Source organism: Zootoca vivipara, chromosome 2 (assembly GCF_963506605.1).
Source record: "Zootoca vivipara chromosome 2, rZooViv1.1, whole genome shotgun sequence".
Taxonomy (NCBI): domain Eukaryota; kingdom Metazoa; phylum Chordata; class Lepidosauria; order Squamata; family Lacertidae; genus Zootoca; species Zootoca vivipara.
Genome location: NC_083277.1, coordinates 45,166,101 through 45,185,683, shown reverse-complemented (window position 1 = coordinate 45,185,683; position 19,583 = coordinate 45,166,101). Strand labels below are relative to the sequence as shown.

The window sequence follows — 19,583 nt, the reverse complement described above, 5'->3', positions numbered from 1 at the left end:
CCATAATGTGTAAAAACAACCACAAAGGATTTAAATCCAAAGGCAATTTTATGGAATAACTGAATTACAGGATTATAATTTAGAAAACCAAATCACCTAGTGAGAGAGCCCCACACCACAAACGGGGGGGGGGGTTAGCTCTTAGCCCCAGTGACACATCAACCTAAGAAGACAGCTAAATCACTGAGCAATTTTGGCAGCAGGGCGAGAAGGCCTTCCCTTTGTGACCTAAGAAATCCCAAGCACTCAATAACCATTCCCCACCAGATATGCAGGTAGAAATTTAACAGGGATGTTGAGGCTATCTGTGTACTGCACAGAATGTCACATACACAACTACCTGCCTGCTGCACTACCGACCCATCCAGTGAGAGGAAATTTCAAAGAGGGTGGATTTAGGTCCATTTTGCTTCCTGGGAACGCACCTCTTTGCTCACACAACAGCGTTATGTGATCCCTGCCTTTCTTCTCACCGACCAATTTTCTCATTTTGCTACCATTCTCTCTCCCCACCCCCACCCCACGTTTATCTTTATTGCTGTTGAGTGCCCTTTCAGATGACTTTATTTTAGTGGGCATTTAATGAAGTACTACCATCTCCTGCCATATCACAAACACATTCCAGACATGCAATATATCCGCCTTGCATAATCTCATTCCCACCTACTTCTTTTTCATGTTCACTAAGAGCCAATTCACAGGACAAGTAGTTTTCAAGGGATGTACTTAACCTATTATAAACCCCTTCGTCGCATGAAACAAGACATAGGATCTGCTTAGGGCTAGGCTAAGCAGGGTTTCCAATTTAGCTACACTTCAAAATAACCTGGTAACCCTGATTTCAAAGCCTAGTTCAACTGGAACCCTGGTTGCTCAGCTGTGGTTAACCTTTCCACCTACGTAATGCTTCACTTCTCCAACCTGGGATCCTTCAGTGTTGCTGGATTACAACTCTCATCATCCTTGACCACTGATCAGGGCTTGCTGGGGATGATGGAATTTGAAGTCCAAAAAAAAAAACCCTGGAAGGAACCCATTTAGGGAAGGCTGAGTGAAGGCAAGGTGACAGACCTGGGAAAGAAGAGCATGATACTTGGATCCTGTTCGCATTGATTATGTCCAATGGGTGCTTCAACTGTACATGCCCTAACATACTTGAGTAAAGCTTGCAATTCTTTATGTTGAAAGTGTGATTCATCTACAGGCAAGCTTTATATTACGTAGACATTTAAGCAGAACAATCAGTAGGGGTTTTCACTAGATATGGACAAATCCTGGGACAAAGAGGCAGGTTGTATTTTGAAGAGCCAAACTGAACTGAACCCTGTGTTCGGCGCACACTCCGAATAACCGTGCTCCTGTTTCTGCAGATCCAGAGTAGAGTCCCTAAGCTGGTTGGGTGGTGCCTTGTACTTCTTCTAGCAATTCCTGCAGCCAAGCTGCTTGCCAGATGTATTGCTCTGCTTTCCTTTGGACCACAATACACACAGCCAAGGCTTGCACTCCAGGGAGGTCACTTCAGTGCTGCTAATGCAGCAGTTCGACTTCACCCCCGGAGGTGCACTCCATGATCTCTCGAGACAAACAGATGCCAACAATTTTCTGCTTTGTATGAATCCTGTCAGCACAAGTCACCAATGTCTATTATGAAAAGCAATGGGGTTTAAATTCTAATATTTATGTTGGGTATGAGTTGTGAAATTCATTACGGGACCGCCTCTCCCGGTATGCCCCGCGGAGGACCTTCAGATCCATAAATAGTAACACCCTAGAGGTCCTGGGCCCGAAGGAAGTCAGATTAGCCTCAACTAAAACCAGGGTCTTTTCAACACTGGCTCCGGCCTGGTGGAACGCTCTGTCTCATGAGACCAGGGCCCTGCAGGACCTGATTTCTTCCGCAGGGCCTGTAAGACAGAGTTGTTCCGCCTGGCATTTGGCGTGGAGCCAACCTGATCCCCTCCCCCACTTTCCCTTTTACTTCCATATGAGGCTGCGTTTTAATTTCAATGTTGTATTTAATCTTGTTTTTAAATTGTATCTTAATCAATTGTTTAATTTTTGGTGTGTTAGCCGCCCTGAGCCTGGTCTTGGCAAGGGAGGGCGGGGTATAAATAAATTTTGTTGTTGTTGTTGTTGTTGTTGTTGTGCTTATGCATGTTGAATTTGTTTTATTCATAACTCACCTTTCTCCCAGTTCAAGAACCAAGGCAACTCACAGAATAAGTACAACTAAAAGCACACAATAAATATAAACGATCATTTAAATAAGTAACTATATTAAAAACAGCACTGAACATACTTAACACCATTTAAAAGCTACCTTCCCATGGGAAGTGAGTTCCACAGTCTGGGAGCAGTCACCAAGTAGGCCCTCGGTGCCAATAATGCATGTCAAAATTAAAGATATCTGTGAACCATTGACTTCTGCAAAATTCTAGGTATATTTGAGGGTCAACCCCTTGATTCGGGCTATAGAGCCTGAAAAGCATAGAGTGGTTTACTGTAAATCTAAAAGCATCTTAAATGTCAGTTCTTCCCCATTCTAACAGAATTGTATGTGACCAAAATTGTGCATGTGGCTTAATGAATTTTTCATATTTAGCTGCAGGGCTGTCCCTCACCCTTCCATTTGACAGTCTACCCTCTCCTTTGCATTCTTACATTGCACGTGTACTTTCACGACAGCTTCCTGAATTATTTCCCTCTCTTTTTTTGTTAGCTGCCGAACACCTCTTGCACCATGCTACAGCATTTATTATCTTGTTCACTTCTATTCTTGCTTACTCTTTTTTAAAAAAAACAAAACAAAACAATAGAGTCTGTTTTCTTTCGATAGCATCTTTGGAACAGGGAGTGAGATGAATCCTGTCAATTCTGCACATGTGATTCATTTGCATCTTATACCTCATCTTGCTGTGCTGCAATTACAAGTCTGGGCTTTTATTCTGAACTGTCAGGGGAGTGAGTCAGATTTGTTCATGTCCTTTCAGTCATGTTTTTCAGCTTGGACAACACTCTGGTAACATTAACAAAGCAGAGACAATATCCCTTTTTTATAATGCATACATACCTATCACTCATTTAATAAGCCAGTACTGTATTCATGAACCAACCATCCCACTATGCAGACTCTTCCTTAAGAGCACCCACATTAATACATGTAAAGAGGTTAGTCCGCTTCTTTTAAAACAAGAACTACTGTATTTTTCCCATCTATAAGACGCCCCCATGTATAAGATGCCCCCTATTTTGGGGGACTCAGATTTAAGAAAATAGGGGGAGGTGTATCTGTGTATAAAAAAGGTAAAGGACCCCTGAAAGTTAAGTCCAGTCGTGAACGACTCTGGGGTTGCGGCACTCATCTCGCTTTATTGGCCGAGGGAGCCAATGTTTGTCCGCAGACAGTTTTTCCGGGTCATGTGGCCAGCATGATTAAGCCGCTTCTGGAGAAACCAGAGCAGCTTATGGAAATGCTGTTTACCTTCCCGCTGGAGCGGTACCTATTTATCTACTTGCACTTTTGATGTGCTTTCGAACTGCTAAGATTGGCAGGAGCTGGGACCAAGCAACGGGAGCTCACCCCGTTGTGGGGATTTGAACCGCCGACCTTCCAATCGGCAAGCCCTAGGCTCAGTGGTTTAGACCACAGCGCCACCCGCGTCCCATCTATGTATAAGGTGCCACCAAATTTTTGGTAATTTTTTTTAGGGGGGAAACCTAGTCTTATACATGGAAAAATACGGTATTTGTAAGGCAAGTTCTTCTGCTTAGAACATATGACTTAGGCTTGGCTCATACCGCAAACTTTGGAAACCCCCCAGCTGGAAAAGTAAGTTTTGTCCTGTCCTTAAAAAACACACACCAAACAAACAAACAAAAAACACACACTAGTATAACAGTTTCTGAGAGACAAGAGGATAACAACACACAAAGGACTAATCAGCATTTTAGCTATAAATCCCATTGGGGAATAGAAGTGTGCCCCTGACTTTAGGAATACTCTGCCCTCAGTAATGATGTCAAGGCAGGTGCTTCTGGGAACTTGGAGATATGGAACAATTAGGCTACTGTGTATATAGAAAAGAGCACCAGACAGAGCCAATGTAGGCAGATGGGGCCTAACAACAAGCTTAGCTGGCTACTATGGTGACAGAACTGGCACCTAAAAATAAACACTTGCTGAAAATAACACTGGTTGAATGGGGGAGATAAAAGAGCCAGTGGGGGGAGAAATCCTATATACAGTCAGACAAATCTGAATGAATAGACCGGAACCCAAGATTTCTTCATTCTCTTTCCCCCAGCCATACATTTCTTGTGTTCCATTTGTATTTTTAAAAGGTGAAATTAAAGGCTGTAAGCTCTCAGGGTGCGGGGAACCCTGCTGGGAGTTTTGCAGTTTTTAAAGGGGAAAATATTTAACTCCACCTTATATGGAAGAGCAGAATCCTCTCCCCATGTACATCTGAAGACTGTTCAGGAACATCTGAAGGGCAAACGTAGGCAGAAAGGTCAAGGGAGCAAGAGGTAAACACAAAGGAGAGTGATGCATGGAGAGGGAGGCAGGTGGATGACATGACCACTGGCTGCAGGACTGCGGAGGATAATTTGTGCCATAAACTCTGGGTTAAAATTGCTGCATGACAACAGGAAGCAAGTGGACTTGGGGAGAGGGAGCAGAGAAACAGCTTGAAAGAGCTTGTTTGTTTTTCCTGCAAAGCAAAGCAATGCAGGGTTCAAAATGGCCAATCCCGAGCATTTAAAACACAAAGGAAACCACAACCAGCACAACTCTTCCTTCTAGCTTTCACATGTCATGGGAACAGACTAATGGCAGATGACCAACATCTGAAGTCTTCCAATGGGTTCAAACTGGCTGCTGCAGTCAAACAAAAATCATAGGAATCCCAGCTTGAAGAAGGAAGACAGTCTAGAAAGCTCGTTCATGCGACAGCGGCACAAAATGAAAAACTAGGAAGGAGAACATTCAGCTTTGGATCAATTCCCCAGTACACGCACCATTCATTCATTCATTCATTCATTCTGGCTACCTTCTTTCACTCACCCCTAAAGTTCTTTATCTGGGAGAAGAGAAAGGGCTGGTCTACTCTCTGTAAATAACCAAATGAATTTTTATAGCTTTAGGTGAATTTATAGCTCCGGGACAGTTTTATTGAATAAAACCCTGATTGCTAATGTAAACCATGATTGAAAAGTGGGGGGGGGGGCAGGGAGTGGGCCGTACTGAAATCATTATAATCAGAAAACTCCATTTTGAGGATTAACATGTGGTTTATTTATGCTGCTCAGCATATGCTGCCATAACGCAGACAGAAAGTACCAAAGGAACCTTCTTCAAAGGCAGCCTCAGAAAAATTGCCACTTTTATGGTTTTTAAAAAGAAATGGAAATTGCTTGTACCTTCCCAATACCACTGAATGAACTGAGGGCTGGCGTGTTTTTTTTTCTAAAGATGGTTTAGTCACAGATTAGGAGAGACTGGTGAGCTGATTTGACTTAAAAGCAAATAAATTGTATGAACTGCGTAAGTATTTGGTTTTTCACTCTGTTCTAAAAATGGAACGGCTCACCTTAGAGAACAACAATCTTGTGTTATGTTTGTTACATGTGCCCACTGGAATATAGGAATCTGCCTTATACAGAGCCGGATCATTCCTTAATCTAGTACAGTGGTACCTCGGGTTACGTACCTGATTTGTTCTGGGGTGCAGTTCGTAACCCGAAAAGTACGTAACCCGAACGTCAGTGATTTCTTTTGGATAGTATGTCTCAAAAGATCATAATGCCTTAAGAAATAGGCAGATTGTTTCTGTGCATGGGAGTAAGAATCTGTTTCAATCATTACAATGGTTTGAAGATGCATACACAAAACAGGCATTCTCTCTCTCTTTCTCTCTCTCTCTCTCTCTCTCTCTCACACACACACACACAAACAACAACCAGGAATGACTGTGCCCCTAGGGCCCTGCAACTGTGACAAAAAAGCACTGAAGCAACCATGCCCAAGGTCTAAGGTTTACAGTGGCTGAGTTGTGATGTGCACAGTTGTGAGTTCTGCCTCTGGATACTGGGAGAAGGCTCTTCTTGCCTCTGCTCCAAAAGAATCTGATTGGCTGCTGTAGGCAACGTGAAACTGAACTAAATAGACAGATCTTTGGTCTGATCCAGAAGAGCTATCTTATGGCTAAGTTACCAGCTTAGCAACTGTCAGTCACAGAAAAGCGTTCTGACATGTTAAAGGAAGGGAAGCAATGAGCAATGCTGCTCTCTGATTGATGCTGGTTTAGTGGTTCCTTTTAACTTGGGTTCCTCTTGCCCAGACTTGTATTGCTCTGAAACCAAGCAGAGCAGTCCTAGCTCTGGCTGGGGAGCCATGGCCAGAGGTCCATAAAAGGCAAACACTGGCTCCACCATCGCATCTAAAGCCTTGACACCTGCATTGGTCAAGGGAGGTGGTGGATGTGATGGAGAGCAGTTTTTTGGGGTATTGTCTGCTGAACCAGTACCAGGCTGGCATAGCAGAGGCCCAGGCCCCTGTCTGGCAAATGATCAGCATGAAATCAGGCAAATCTATGGACAGCCCTGCTCCACCTCATTTTGAGATTCCATGCCAACTTCTGCAAGCAGGCACACTTCCAGCGGTTCTGCTTATGCTACTGTGCCTTCTACCATGAATTACAATGCTGCTAAACCAGGCATCCCCAAACTTCAGCCCTCCAGATGTTCTGGACTACAATCCCCATCATCCCTGACCACTGGTCCTGTTAGCTAGGGATCATGGGAGTTGTAGGCCAAAACATCTGGAGGGCCGCAGTTTGGGGGTGCCTTTGCTAAACCCTAACCCCCTCCAGCGGTTAAGGATCAGGGCCTTAGTCTCCTTACTCTGCAAAATGGACCGTCAAAACTTCTTCTTGAAAGAATGAACTTCAGTGCTATGGCAAACAATTTGATTCCCCCACCATCTGCTTACTAAACCCTTTGACTTTTTCACAAGAAGGCTCCACAAAGCAGGAAAAGTGGCTTTTCCTGTTAGAATTTGACAAAAAGGCAAAAGCAAATATTATTGCCGTATAGAATCATGAGGCAGCAGGGAACAAAAATGGAAGAAGCCCAGAGTGGCTGGGGCAACCAAGTCAGATGAGTGGGGTACAAATTAATTATTACTGCGGGTGGCGCTGTGGGTTAAACCACAGAGCCTGGGGCTTGCTAATCAGAAGGTCGGCAGTTTGAATCCCTGCAACGGGGTTAGCTCCCGTTGTTTGGTCCCAGCTCCTGCCAACCTAGCAGTTCGAAAGCATGTCAAATTGAAAGTAGATAAATAGGTACTGCTACAGCAGGAAGGTAAACGGCGTTTCCGTGTGCTGCTCTGGTTCGCCAGAAGCGGCTTTGTCATGCTGCCCACATGACCTGGAAGCTGTATGCCGGCTCCCTCGGCCAATAACGCGAGATGAGTGCCACAACCCCAGAGTCAGTCACGACTGGACCTAATGGTCAGGGGTCCCTTTACCTTTAACTCCTACTACTACTACTGGAAGTCTACTATATTCTGTCTACTTCCAATCATATCCTAGCTGTATCACATTTGTTTGAACATTATCTTCTGAAAGAATGGGAGGTTTTCGCAATAGCATCATCAAAGAAATGAGGCATAGCCTAGACCAGGCACCCCCAAACTTTGGCCCTCCAGATGTTTTCGACTACAATTCCCATCATCCCTGACCACTGGTCCTCTTAGCTAGGGATCATGGGAGTTGTAGGCCAAAACATCTGGAGGACCGCAGTTTGGGGATGCCTGGCCTAGACTTATGCATTATTATTCTTCATTTTAAAAAATGGGCGGGGGGGGACTACATATTTGCATACATATGTGTTCAAGACTCTTACTGGGATGACACATCTATACTGACTGGTAGCAAGAGTCATCTCCAACTCTACCTCAGAATGCCAGGGACTGAACCTAGGACTTTTCTATATGCAAAGCATACCACCGAGAGCAAGGCCCCCCCTTCCCCTTCATTTCCCCCTCCACACTTCTGGTGGATTCCAGCCAGTGAATCAGAAACTACTCTGATCTTACTCATCCCTGCCATTGAGAGACTTCTGTTCTGCATTACACAGATATCTCATCTGCAGCCTGTCCTCATACACAGTGTTGATGAAGTAAGACAGCTTCACACAGTCTCAACAGCTCCCTAAAGATCAGCCCCACTTGCTTTCAGCACTTTTTTGCCGCACAATCTCATACAACCAAAAGCTTCAAATAAATCTGTGAGGCCTACACTTTTCATTCACCGCTATGGTGTTTCTTCTCAGTTTCTCTCAACTAAAACAACCAAGATTAAACCACTCAATGTTGCGGGAGGAGGATGAAGTAGGAACGCTTATGAAATCTGCAACTTTCATACCAGTTGAAGCAGATATATACAAAGTTTAAAATAACCTGATACTCTTGTTTCACACTGTTTCCAAGAGATGGAAACTGAAGCAGTCAACTTTGCAGATGATACACAGCTTTTTGTGGAGGGGGAAAGCCAACTTGTTCCCATTTCTACATTTAATGCCTCATTTCACCAGAAAAAAAAATGAGACTGGGAGGAGCATAAGAGAAATTAAAAATCGACCAAACATAAATTATGTTTGTAAAACATGTTAAAGACAGAAAATCTATTTTTTGCCATAGCTTTAACAATCTATATATATACACACAGAGAGAGAGAGAGAATCAGATTCAGATATCTGCAAACAAGCATTTACAAAACAAAACTTTAGACTTTGATACAACATCTAATCCATAGCGCCATCAGAAGAGCTTCTTCCTATTTAATGTGGCTAATGCTTCCTCAATATGGCAAACAGCATAACGTTCAGAGAGGACACAAGAATAAAGTGGCAATTAGGAATCACCAAAAGCAAAAAACAAAAATACAAAAAGAGTGGGAATGTGTAAAGGAATATCTAGATAAATGCTGTCCTCGAATAAAATCCTTGATGTGTTTAAATTAAAATTTGCAAAATAAAAGAATAAGTTAGATAAGATACATGATATAATAAAGAAGAAACAAGAATAACAACACAGGGGATGAGAGAGAGAGAGAATAAAAGAAGCTGTAATGAGGTGGTGGGAAATCCCTGGGGAAGATATGGGATTATTGTATGTATTTTGACATATCATTCATATATATATATATATATATATATATATGTATATATGGAAAATAATGGAATATGTATATGTACATGTATAAGAATAAGAATAAGTAACTGAAAAATCAATAAAAAATAATTAAAAATTAATATATAAATTAATCACAAAAAAAGAACAAAGTGCTGTAGGTCACAGCTCCCACATCTAGGATATTGCCTAGCCAACTATGTTCTCTAGAAGGGTTCACAGCAGGCTAACCTCAAAAACAACATATGAAGCTCATAAATAAATAAATAAATAAATAATAAACCAATAATCCAACATCCTTTCATATTAAAGATAAATTAAGTTTTGTTGTTGCTTCTCCAGGCATGTAGGATGGCCATCTAATTATTACTTTTAGCTCACTGCTACTTGTATGCAGTTTTTAGGAAACCTTAAAACTATTTGCTTTAATGTGACAAGCTTTTAACATTTAGATTTTAACTAGGGGCTGCCGACCCTACTTGCTCTGCTCTCCAACCACACCTGCTCTCTTACCACACCTATCCCTTTGCTATCTGTGTCACATCTGACCAAATCCCCTCTTTTCACACCACACCCACCCCATTGCAGATCCCCTCACAGCTTGCCCCAACCCCTTTTAAAAGAGAAAGGAGGCACTTCACAGAGCAACTTAAACAGTTCACTTGGGCCACCTGCCAACTGTGCTTCTGGCTTGGCCACTTGCCTGCTGTGCCTCACACTGCAGTTGCAAACTGCAACGTGTCAACAGCCTTACGTTTTTATGTATATGGACAGATATAGTGTAGTTAGTTTGAGGAGCAACTTCCTGGGCCCTGCTGAACTGAATGGAAGATAGGGAGATGCCTTTGAAAGTCCCCAGCATGCCTAATTTAAGAAGAGTCTATCAGAAACATAAATAGGCATGGCTTTCCAAGGGAGTATAACAAGACAGCCTCAGAGCTTTTGCACTTCAGGCATTATTGGTCAATAAATCTCACCTCTCTCAGTTCCTGAGCAACAGAATTCAAGCGTTCATTTTCAGACTGGGTGTTGGCAAGGACATTCCTCAGCTGCTTTAGCTCTGTCTGCAGTTCCATGACTTTCTTCATGTAGTACTCTTCCTTTGTGGCGGACTCTTGAATCAAGGTTTCTTCCCTGCTCTCTCCATCTGCTGCTACTTTCTTGTGGTTAGTGTGAGCCTGACCAAAAGCCTGGGGGGAAATCAGAAAGATATTTAATAATTTTAGCAACATGAATGTTTATTGTGCATTGAGTATACCCTGGTTAAGAAGCTGAAGAGTACATCAGTCTCCCCAAATCCGTTAATGGGCAGAAACATAAATATTTGCTGTATTTCACACATTATGGGGTATTTGAGTTGTAACCAGTGAAGCTGTCCCATTTGCACAGATGGAAGTACTTGCACCATGGAACTTTCTTTTCTTTTCCCCTCCCCTCCTCATGCATGCCCCAACTCTTCTCCAGATGGTTGGTGAACCCCAAAACAGATCGGGGAAGCATGCAGAGAGAAAAGAAGAGGAAAGAAAAAGAAAAGAATAGGTCTTCTTGCATGGGTAGGAATCCTTGCAGTAATGGGACAACTTGGTTGGATATAACCTTGTGCTCTTTTCCTTTTCTAACACGATTATCTCCTTGTTGTGAGGTGAGGATTTGCATTTGTGCTAAAGAGAACTCCCATTTTTCAAAATGGCGACCTTGTAAGTCAAGTAATTGTTTAAAACAATCAAGTGTGAACACTTGTGAAATCATCACAACATCCCTGTCAGTTGGATCACTATAATTCCCATTTTACAGATATGAGGATGAGGCATAGAAATGCACTACGGGCCATGTTCCAAAACCATAAATTGAGTGGAGATTTCTGCATGAGGAGGGTCTACATGCCTATATCTCTTGGTCTGAACAGCCCTATTTCCTTCAATAACATTAAAATACAGTGGTGGTGGTTGTTTAGTCGTGTCCAACTCTTCGTGACCCCATGGCCCCTTCATGGATCAATGCCTTGTCGTGGCAAAGGGGCTTGAATAACTCAGAGAAGCTATGAGCTATGCCATGCAGGGCCACCCAAGATGGACAGGTCATAGTGGAGAGTTTTGACTAAACGTGATCCTCCTGGAGAAGGAACTGGCAAGCCACTCCAGTATCCCTGCCAAGAAAACTCCATGGACAAAGACAACAGGCATATTTATACAGTGGTATCTCGGGTTAAGAACTTAATTCGTTCCAAAGGTCCGTTCTTAACCTGAAACTGTTCTTAACCTGAGGTACCACTTTAGCTAATGGGGTCTCCCGCTGCCGCTCTGCCGCTGCCACGCAATTTCTGTTCTCATCCTGAGGTAAAGTTCTTAACCAGAGGTACTATTTCTGGGTTAGCAGAGTCTGTAACATGAAGCGCTTGTAACCTGAAGCGTCTGTAACCCGATGTACCACTGTATATGAGTTGGTGTCTTCTCAGAAAAAGCCACAATGCTGCTTTCTGAAGTAATTTCCTCGGGCTCTATCACTCATCATTTCCCTCTATTTCAGGCAGCCCAGCACTTATTTTGAACTAGAAGCTTCCCTAGATTACCTTAATGTACTTCAAATAAATTGGCTCAGTTGCTCTGAAGAACACCAATCCAAAGGGCTAACATTAAAAACATTTGGCTGTGATAAATGGGTGGCCACCATGCTGCCAGAAACCTAAAGTACATATTGAAGTATACTGGCCACGCATAAAGCACATAGTTGGTGATCAAAGAATCCTATGATTAATACAGTGTGTAAAACAGTTCGTACAACTCTACTTGCTCAAAGAGTACTGTCCCATTACCAACAGAAATTATTTTTACTATAGATGTATAATGATTAGGAACGCTTATTGTTAAACCAAATCTATACTGTTCACATGTACTACTGTAAATTTGTTGGGATTTTTTCTTTCTTCATTGGTAACAAGCTATTTTTCTCCCCATGACCAAGTTGGAATCTGCTCCAATATGTTGATGTGTTTCTATGTACCTCTTTGTAAAGACACCTGCAATTAGCTCTTCAGAGAGCTCAAATTTTTTTATATATTTATAAAGGCAAATTGTCCTACCATTTTAAGAAGCCATATTTTCAATGGGATCCACCTGACAGATGGACTGATGTGTAAGAGCTGAAATGAATGGTATCTTTGAACTACAATATGTCTTTGCAACTACTACCTTCCAAGATAGATTTGAGTCTTTCGAGAGAATGGGTATGTTCAACATGCCAGTTATGGTATTTCATTCATTTCATATAAAGATTGCTGGTACGAATGCTGCATTTTCAACCTGGTCAAGGGCAAACCAGAATCTCTCCTCCTTCTCCAAACACTGCTCCCTGTTTAATGATCTATCGAGTTTTCCATTGGCCATTTATGTCCTAGCCGTTCAGACTGTATCTGTCATCACAGGAGGAAATTTATTTCCTGCATGCAAGAAGTAGGCCTCAGAATTTCATTGCTTCAGCATATTAGATAGGAAGCATTCGCTGATACGGTAATTATTGAACAAACAGGGCTAAAGCATATGATTGAACATGTCTGCGCCATCTTGTATGCAAGGCACCCACTCACTGCTCCTATCAGATCGAATCTGATCTCAGATAAGCAAATTAGAAAAACCAGAGACAAATACCCATTGAGGAAATTCTGGCCAGGTTCACACTACAGTCCTTAGGGAAATTAAAAAGCGTCACATTTCAGACAGAAAGTAACATGCCATCTGTGCAAGTTACTGTCAAATGAGTTTCAACTGCACACAGCAGCTTAAAAGCCTAATGGCCGAGATCTCTATATATGTTAGAGTGTTAGCAGACCAATATATAAGCATTTCCTCAACACATCAGCTTCTTTTTGCTACCCCAAAGAACTAAAATTCTTTTACAGGACAATAAAGAATAAAGTTCTAGTACCCAATTAAAGCACTTTTGAATTGTTTATTTAAATGGCTATATATTTACAAATGCAGAAGAGACTAAAATAAGATTAAAAAGTGTAGCAAAGTTTACAGAAACTTATAATAACCCCCCCCCCTGATTCGCAAACCAATTTCTAATATCAAAATCAATCACATTGTAAATTGTTAACTGTATCAGGACTTCTTTTACCTGTTTCTGAGTCATTATGTACTCTGTCTGCTTCAATATTCAATTTGTGCTCCAGGTCACTCTGCATAAAGCTATGTTCCCTATTCACCCTTATGGGGAATTTAAAATCTGTGTTAACTTTTCCTCCTTTCATCAGAAGCGGATAAAATTTCCAGGCACAAGAGCATTCCCCAAAGTGGATGAAACTTGCAAATTTTCAGCTTTTGTTGAGGAAGCAAAAGTAATTCTAGAACAAGTCCTTTATATAGAAGTACTTTGCCATAAAAGACTTTTGAAATGACAGTATTTTTCACTTAGTACAACACACACACACTTAATTGTATGCATGTGCACACAGAAATACTATGCACCTTCCTATTACTGAGGTATATGAGTTAAAACTCACTATTAGAGACAGACACACACACAATTTGCATTTGTTATTACACAACTGGCTGTTTTGATTTTTAAGGTGTTTGCAGCACACCTTTTCCTGGGTGTTTGCCCTCTTCAAATTTGTGAAATGCGAGCTATATTGGGGCGGGGCGGGGGGGGGGGGCTGCTTCCAAATCCAAAGCATTTTATGAAAAGGTCTGGTTTTCTTTGTTATAAATATACAATATAAAGATTTTCTGCCTCCTACCTGAGGTCTCAGTTCTTAAGATATCATGCTGACTGAACCTTTGCCTTTCCTTTTAAGCTCATAAATCAGATGCTTATCATAAGGACTTTCTTTTCTCATTCCTATCGACCCATTTGAACTTGTAAAGAATTGTTGCTATGGCAGTTTACACTCTCAGACCTTTCAGCAAGGCATTCTTCCTTTCAAATGCATTTGCTGTACAGCCACCTCAACATTTCTCATTGCAATTAAAGAAACAAAAAAAACAAAAAAAAACCCACAACCGTTAAATTTTTATTAATCATTTCTGAACGTTTGAATAAAGTGCAAGTTTGATCTCAGGTTACACAGCCGATATTTTCCCCATGAAGCTATTATGGATTTTGACACCTCTTGTTTTCCTGTGCCATGAAGGTTCATCACAATAATATGATTCTGTTAAGCTGCACATGCAAGAGCACACAACAAGTTGCACATATAGATTTATGTCATTTTTGAAAAGGTATGTGCTGCTGCACACAGGGCAGGTGTTAACAAAAAAAAAACATTCCCATTGCCCTGAAACTCCTAACTTGTGAGCTTGTATATCAAAACCTTCATAACGCCAATGGCCACAGATGCATATCTTTCGTTCAGACCAAATGCCTTCCCACATGCTCAGGTTTTTTTATAGCTAGAACCAAGTTAACCATCAATTCTTCCTTTTATTATTTTATTTTACAAAAGTTACACACTGCTTACTAGAACAGAATCAGTTTTCCATTATGCTGTTTGTACTCTCCAGGGGTCTTTCAGAAATCACTGCATACCAAAAGTCTGCCTCCCCTAAGGCCTCTTTACACATTACTCGCATGTAGAAGACAAGCAGGGTGAAAGTAGCTGTGGGGTCATTTATTTAGCCTCACCCCCAAAGTAGCACTGCCTCGCTCCTGCCCCCACTGCCACTGTCACCATGTTAAGCATTAACTTCTGCAGCCTTCCCTGTGGGTTGTGAATTCTCCCTTGATTTTAAAGGGCTGGTTGCTAACGGAGACCCCATGCCCATTCACGGCCCATAGCCCCGTTCAATTTGCTTGGCCTCAGCATGAAAATTAATGCTTGAAAAAGACTCTAGTCATACACACATTATGCCCTGTTTTGATCTTCTGCATCTCAACAGTGAGCTGTGCGCCCATCAGTTCTAGTATTGAGGCAGGCGATGAAATTGCCAGGTAGCCAACTGTGCAGCTCATACACACTCTATACCAGGGGTAGACAACCTAAGGCCCGTGGGCCAGATGCGGCCCAATTGCCTTCTCAATCCGGCTTGCGGACGGTCTGGGAATCGGCGTGTTTTTACATGAGTAGAATGTGTGCTTTTATTTAAAATGCATCTCTGGGTTATTTGTGGGGCCTGTCTGGTGTTTTTACATGAGCAGAATGTGTGCTTTTATTTAAAATGCATCTCTGGGTTATTTGTGGGGCATAGGAATTCGTTCTTTTTTCTTTTTTTTCAAAATATAGGCCCCCCACATGGTCTGAGGGACAGTGGACCGGCCCACAGGTGAAAAAGGTTGCTGACCCTGGCTCTATACACACACACACTCTGATCTGACCAGAGAAGAATATCCTGAACTGTAGCCTAGTATAAGCCTAGTACAATTGTGGTGATGGGGGACACTTGATTCTACCATCTATACAAAACAATGGTAGTTTTGGGGTGCTGCTACCATAGATGCATTTTCACACCATGAGTGGGCAAGTGCTGATGCCCAATTCTGATCTCTCTGTTCAAAAGCTGCCTGTGATTCTCTTACACCTACTGAGCAAGCAGTTTTGCTGCCATTGTAATTTTAACCATACCAGTGGAGCCTTAGGATGAAATATTTTAAATGCTAAGGTTGATTTTCAAGCGAGCAAAATTAACTTTGCAAACAAAATAAGTTGCCAATTTGGAACTGTTATAAGAATTTTAAGGTCGGTCACACACACACACACACACACACACACACACACATATGAAATATAAATGCTCATAACTGTAATGTATATAAAAACCACATGTCTGAAACCCAACAGAACAGAACCCAACAGAAAAGGTCCTGAACAAATTGACCTCATTGGGAAAGGAGTACAACAAGGTTGTATATTGTCTCCCTACTTATTTAACATATGCAGAATTCATCATGTGAAAGGCTGGACTGGATGACTCCCAAGCCGGAATTAAGATCGCTGGAAGAAATATCAACAACCTCAGATAAAGTGAGGAGGAATTAAAGAACCTTTTAATGAGGGTGAAAGAGGAGAGCGCAAAATATGGTCTGAGGCTCGACATCAAAAAAACTAAGATCATGGCCACTGGTCCCATCACCTCCTGGCAAATAGAAGGGGAAGAAATGGAGGCAGTGAGAGATTTGAGATTTTACTTTCTTGGGTGTCATGATCACTGCAGATGGTGACAGCAGTCACGAAATTAAAAGACGCCTGCTTCTTGGGAGAAAAGCAATGACAAACCTAGACAACATCTTAAAAAGCAGAGATACCACCTTGCCGGCAAAGGTCCGTATAGTTAAAGCTATGGTTTTCCCAGTAGTGATGTATGGAAGTGAGAGCTGGACCATAAAGAAGGCTGATCACCGAAGAATGGATGCTTTTGAATTATGGTGCTGGAGGAGACTCTTGAGAGTCCCATGGACTGCAAGAAGATCAAACCTATCCATTCTGAAGGAAATCAGCCCTGAGTGCTCACTGGAAGGACAGATCCTGAAGTTGAGGCTCCGATACTTTGGCCACCTCATGAGAAGAGAAGACTCCCTGGAAAAGACCCTGATGTTGGGAAAGATGGAGGGCAATAGGAGAAGGGGACGACAGAGGACGAGATAGTTGGACAGTGTTCTCGAAGCTTCCAACATGAGTTTGACCAAGCTGCGGGAGGCAGTGGAAGACAGGAGTGCCTGGCGTGCTCTGGTCCATGGGGTCACGAAGAGTCGGACACGACTAAACGACTAAACAACAACAACAACATTTCTCTGCAAGGTCAAAGTGGGAAACCTCCCCATTGTCTCTTTCCTCACAAATCCTGTCTTCACAAATCCTGTCTTAAGGGCACATTCAAGATATGAACAGGGTGTGAGCCTGTGACCTGTGACCTAGATTCAAGAATTAAGTAGTTATAATAACAAAAGAGTGGCCAAAACCCAGATAATGCAATCAGGTAACTTGCCAGACAACAAACTCAGGATTCTGTTTTAGACCACCCCTTCTGCGATGTATGTATGATGTATTTGGGGGGTGGTGGTCCTGGGCTACACCCCTTCTGTGATGTATGTATGATGTTTCTGCAGGTGGTCTGGAGTTTGAAGGTGGGCTTGCGTGCCTGTGCTCGAGGTCTTCTCCCCCCCCCCCCCGGTGTGTGGGGAGCAGGCTTAGTAGCTAGCTGCCTTGGTATTCTCTGGTTGGCCTCTGTTATTTTCTCCTACTGATAGAGAACCTAAAAAGAGGACTCTATATGGGCTCTTGGGTACCCCATAAGGGGGAAAAGAGCAGTTTTTTGAACTGCTGGTTATTCATCTGCAAGAACCACGGGGAGGCCAACACAAACTTAAATATTGTGTATATGCAGCATGTTAAAAAAAACAGTATAGCAATTAAAGAACATTTTAGTGGCTGGTGTTTAGTAGGGAGGGGTTGGGGGGGGGAGTAAGCAATTTGCATGCCTCCTACTATATTATTTTAATAAGTTTTTCCAGCACAGCAATTATGGCCTGATTAGTAATACTTTATGCATCCTGCTGTGACCTTGTGCATCATTATTGATGTGTTTCTTGACAGGGCTAGTAGTCAGGTGGAGCTAGCAATATGCAAATTTATCTTCTCCATTATGCTGCGTTTCAGGAGGGGAAAATAATTCACAGATTAAACTCAGAGTAGCACACTAAGAAGATGACACAGTCTCTCTCTTGATCTGGTAATATCTTTGCTGGCATTTTGAATCTGTTTCTACTCACCTTCGTTGCTTCCCCCATCAACATATTCATTAAAAAAAATCCAGGGCATTAACATGAAGAGAAATGGATTTTACAAATTAAAGGAGAACAACCCCCACCTTGCAAAAAAAAATGGGAGCTGTCTCTGATATCTATTAAATAAATACAATTAGCAATCAGTTCAGTTCCTCAACACATGGAGCCATATAATGAACATTCAAATAGACAGGAGTTCATTACACACGCTGACAGAGATGACACCATGAATGTAGATCATGATGATATTTGAATAACTAAGGCATAAATAAATTGCTGTGGATCTGCAGAACAGAAGGAAAGCACATTCTGGGCTAAGCCAGGGGAGCAAGGTTTTCCAGTAGTTGCACCCCCTGCCTCCCAGGAAGAACATCACAGCAAGGGAAGACTACCCTTTCCCTATCCATCAGCCAGGGGGAAAAGACCTGCAGCGGAGCATTTGCTGCCTTCTCCCCCATGTCAAAAGAACACTCGGCTTTAGCTACAAGCTCCTCTGTCCCCATCTGTTGACCAGGAAAAGAAGGGCTGTTGAGCTGTATGGGTTTGGGGTGTGTGTTATTATTACAGATACAGTGAAAACCACTTTGAGGATCATCTGGATTAAAGGGTGGGGTAGAAATCTTCCAAATAAATAATACACTATATATATATATATATATATATATATATATATATATATATATATATGGGCCAAACTGGATGTTACCTGAAAGGTGTAACCACAGCCAAATCACATCCTTTTCCTGTCACTCCTGATGACATCAGGTAAAGCTGATGCACAATATGTCAGAATTTCCTCATCTTAAAGCAGTGCTGAATGCGCTGATGGTCACATCACGTATCTCTTTAACTAATGTCACCAGGAGGCAAAGATCAGCCACACCTTTTAAGTCTGAAGCTGACTTACTTTTATTCATGCAGTCAGGCAACAACGCCTCTGACATTAAGCAGACACGACGTTGCAATTATACAGAAGGACTTTCTGCACTCAACATTTTCTAAACGTTTCCCTCTAAGCTGGTCGTCCCCCATCCCACCCCACCCCAAAAATCCAGAATAATTCTTAAAGTTCTCTAAAATGGTTGAGAGCACTAAATGAAGGGCAAAAGGCTAGCCTTGCCATGTTTGCATTCTTTATTTAGTTGAATTTCATTGTATTTATATGCCACTTGATTGTAAAAAAAAAAAACCCACAAAAACTCCAAGGGGTTACACAGTGCATGTGCAGTACAGTTCATAAAATGGCATCACCACATCATGAGCTTCACAGGTGAGGCACATACACCTACTCATGTTCCATCACTGCCATTATGAAGCTCCTTATGGCAAGCTAATGAAGAACACAACATGCCACACCTGGGAAATGTACAGTGGTACCTCTGGTTAAAAACTTAATTCGTTCTGGAGGTCCATTCTTAACCTGAAGACCTCCCACTGCCACCGCGCCACGATTTCTGTTCTCATCCACGGGCAAATTTCTTAACCCAAGGTACTACTTCCGGGTTAGCGGAGTCTGGTGTTTGTAACCCGAGGTACCACTGTACTTTGCTATACAGACCAACTGCCTACACAACTTCAGGCTGGAACCAGCTTGAAACAGAAACATGATGCAGGATTACAGAGAAAATGCCAACCATGAGAAGAGACAGAGGAAATGAGAAGAATGGAAGGC

At 42.2% G+C, this 19,583-nt stretch overlaps 1 protein-coding gene across 3 annotated transcripts in view; it reads right to left on the bottom strand.

The window, feature by feature from the left end:
• Positions 1 to 19,583, bottom strand: part of BICD2 (BICD cargo adaptor 2) — a 99,956-nt gene that overhangs the window by 29,223 nt on the left and 51,150 nt on the right. For all 3 annotated transcript variants that reach the window (XM_035106321.2, XM_035106322.2, XM_035106323.2), the window contains exon 2: positions 10,171 to 10,383. In XM_035106321.2, the coding sequence (XP_034962212.1) occupies positions 10,171 to 10,383 (213 nt within the window). The remainder of the gene's footprint in view (positions 1 to 10,170; positions 10,384 to 19,583) is intronic.